The sequence below is a fragment of the Hippocampus guttulatus genome, chromosome 4 (genome assembly GCF_054856545.1).
Source record: "Hippocampus guttulatus isolate MCC_2025c chromosome 4, RoL_Hgut_1.0, whole genome shotgun sequence".
In the NCBI taxonomy this organism is placed as follows: domain Eukaryota; kingdom Metazoa; phylum Chordata; class Actinopteri; order Syngnathiformes; family Syngnathidae; genus Hippocampus; species Hippocampus guttulatus.
Genome location: NC_141264.1, coordinates 23,324,519 through 23,327,978, shown reverse-complemented (window position 1 = coordinate 23,327,978; position 3,460 = coordinate 23,324,519). Strand labels below are relative to the sequence as shown.

Sequence of the window (3,460 nt, the reverse complement as noted above, 5' to 3'; positions counted from 1 at the left end):
TCCAATGAAAAAATCCTTCATCGAGCTTATGAGCTCATCTTGGATCAATGCCATTTACCATCAAAAGTGGCTCCGGCTAAACAAAATGTTGACGTGAGGCCAAAGAGAGCAAGAATGCTCACCCTTTCCCCCTCCCCTGACAAATCTGATTTCAAACAGCCTGCGGCTTCCGCTAACCTCTGATTTTCTGATTCTCTCGGTACATTCCGCAGACTTGGCATCCGGTGAGACGGCGAACGGCCTCAGGAACCATCTGACGTGGGCATAAATACTTTCCACGGGTAATTAACCCCCTTTTTTTTTTTCCTCTGCACGCCGCCATCCAAAGCGTCGACGACTTCTGATTAAACGTCTCAGGGCCAATGTGCAGAATGCATATGAGACGCGTTCAAATGAAAGAAAAAGCACATCCGGGAAGACATGTGACTCGCCGAATTCTCCAAGAAGCGTCGTTTGCTCTCCCAAAACGGATCTGTATGCAGCGTCGGGGCAGAGCCAGTGCGGCCGGCGTGGACAAAAGATGACATTGCGTGTTCGTTTTCTGCCACCACGCTCAAGGGGCCTCCATTATGAGGCTGTCACACAGCATTAGGCCAAACGGCAGACACTTTGATGTGCGGATCATCACCCGCCCGTTGCAGATAATACAGAGTTGCCTTAGCTAATCCATTCCCCTATTGATTTTTTTTTTTGTGGTTGTTGTTGCTCCTTATAATAACTTCTTACAAGCAAGCACATTTTCAGCACGAGAATGCCCCCCCCCCAAAAAAAAAATAAGACGGTGGAACAAGGAATGGGGTTTGACACAGATAAGCCGCTTAGCGAGTGTAAAAGATCAACTTTATTTCACGCTAACTGCAGAAGTGTCAAAGGGTGGAGATGTGAGAACTCTACGTGTAAATACAAGTACATAATAAATCGATTTTTTTTGGGACGGGGGAAGTTGGGAAGAATCGTAAAGACCTTTATATTGGGTGAAAAGTCACGCACGAGAATTACAACAGTATTAACGAAATTAGTGGAATTAAAGCAGTATTTTTTTTCCAGACAAATTCAGATTTTTATTTTCAAGAAAAAAAACGGAATATTTATGACAAGGGCATTTTTAGAGGGCTGTCATATTGAGAATAAAGGCAGATTGTATTTCTTTTTATTTATTATTATTATTTTTTTTAATGAAAGTCAAAAAATGAGACGCTGTGCATCTATGTTCCTGAAGGAGTTGTAATATTTTGAAAACAAATTCAGATTTTTCTTTTCCAAGACAAAAACCTTTGGTATGAAAATACTTTTTTTCCCCCAGAAGAGTTATAATATCGCAATTTCATTAAAGTCAAGACAAATGTGTAATATAGCAAGTTTTATGCCATACGGGAGTCTCATATATATTTTTAGAATGAGTTGTAATATTACCTTTTTTTTTTATTGGCCAAAATCTACCAGATGGCGGCAAATCAGTTGAAATGTGTGGTTTTGATTTTTGTGAGGAGCTCTGAAACATCAAGCAAACACACATACAGATACATTTATTACATATTTTCAATTTATAGACATAACTTGGGGTGACATTTATGACGTGATGATGACAATAGATTTTCTTGTTGAAGATCTTACTTCCCGTGGAACGTCATAAAACATCAACTTGCATATACCACTGGCGTGATGACTACAACATTAATTTATGACATTGGGGACAATTTATGTCCCTCAAAACTGAATTCAAAGATTTCCCTTAGAAAGTCGAACATTAACATCCGACCATAACCGGACTGCCCCGGTTGTCCGCGAAGACGTTTTTCATCTCCCCTGAGCGGGCATCAGCATGAGACTAAAATTGACAAAGCCCGGTCTTGGATGAGAGCCGAGCCCTCTTTAAAGACAAACGGAACAGTCCAGTTGCGATCGATTCATTGCCCAGAACAACTTGAACCCCTTCATGCACCCTGTAACCCGATAACATGATAAACTGTCCACTGTACTGTAGTAACCGCTGTCCCTCAAAGGGTTCACATGTTTGGTGTCTGGGGGTTCTTGGTCCTGGGCTTTGGAACCGGTGAAGGGTCTTTAGCAGCAGCTTGTTCCATCTGGACAAGGTTTTCGCTAGACTGACGAGTTCTGGGTAAAGGCTCTGGAAACGCAGACGTGGGAACCTCTGCGGGGCTCATGGTTTCGTACTCTGGGCTGTTGAGCTCAGATCTCGGCTGTCTTACAGAAACCATTCCCAAATCCCCTTTTCCCAAAACGCGCTTACGGGTTTTCTTTCGTCCGCATCGGTGACACGACGCGGCGACGACGACGAGCAGGGCAACGAACAGAGCCGCTACTCCCGCCAGTGCGGCGATGATCGTTTTCGGTGTGAAACAAAGCAGAGTTGATGGTGTCGCCGCTGTCGCGGACGCAGTCTTACATGACGGACGAACAGCATCACTCCTTTCCGTGCTGAATCTGTTCCTTACCCGACACGCGAAACTCTTCTCCCTGTCCAGTGATACGTTCAAAGTCTGCTTGGTCGCCCCCAACAAGTTGACATCGTCGACGGTCCATGAGAAGAACGACTCGTGGGGATTGGCCACGTGACAGCTTAGATTGACAAACCCGGTTCTCAGGTCGCAGATGTAACCGAGCCGCGGTTGGGACACCTTGTCCATGGCGCAGAGACGGCCGGTCCACATTGTCACCAGGGTCCGGTTGGGATGCCGCACAGTGGCTTGGTACCAGCCACCGCTGGAGAGCTTCAGGTTCTTCAGCAGAAGCGAGCCGGTCTTGGAGACGTCCTCCGGCTTCCCGACGGACACCCTGGTTTGCTCGCGGTTGAAAATGATGGTGCCATTGTGAGTCCACCTCAGCACGTCCGTGTTGGCCAGATGGTTGTAAACAAACGGAAGCTCCATCGTTTGTCCGACCGCGCCGTACAAGTTGCACGCGTCCTTGTCGGCGGGAGGCATCGCGAAGGACCCGTGCAGAACGACCCCGATGAGCACGACGGTGTACATGACTGGAGAGTCCCCACATCCAAAGAACGAGATCCAAACTGAAAAAGCAGTGCTCCTCTTCCTCTGCTGAAGCGATGATTGTGAAGCCCCGAGAAAAGAAGTGAATCTTCCAGAGGAAGGAACTTGTGTTGGTCAAGTCTACTTTCGGTTCTGGGAAGTGTTGTCATGTTGCAACACTGACAGACAAGACATGGGTAACGTATGTCTTTGTTTGAAAGGCGCATGCTATATTATGACTAGCAAGATATTGTCGACACAGTTTTTACAAAATCTTGTTGCACTTTCTTGCATGGGCAGGTGCAGCGGGTCTTCGTTGCTTGTCGTCGTCACTTTTGCCTTGTTCCCTCAGTGGTTGCCGCAGCAAGTCACTCGCATGAGTCTTTTTGCGTCGGATGCCCTCCCTGATTCAACCCACCCGTTTTCCATCCGCGTTTGGAATTGGACACTGGCGGGGAATCGAACCCGAG

At 46.7% G+C, this 3,460-nt stretch overlaps 1 protein-coding gene across 1 annotated transcript; it reads right to left on the bottom strand.

The window, feature by feature from the left end:
* Positions 1–1,511: 1,511 nt before the first annotated feature.
* Positions 1,512–3,222, bottom strand: LOC147206695 (uncharacterized). Its single transcript, XM_086109244.1, has one exon. The coding sequence runs from the start codon at positions 2,991–2,993 to the stop codon at positions 2,007–2,009; it is 987 nt and encodes a 328-aa protein (XP_085965370.1). The 5' UTR covers positions 2,994–3,222; the 3' UTR covers positions 1,512–2,006.
* Positions 3,223–3,460: the final 238 nt, after the last annotated feature.

Excerpts from the sequence above, each read along its gene's own strand:
- LOC147206695 (XM_086109244.1), bottom strand. The coding sequence starts at position 2,993 with ATGTACACCGTCGTGCTCATCGGGGTCGTTCTGCACGGGTCCTTCGCG.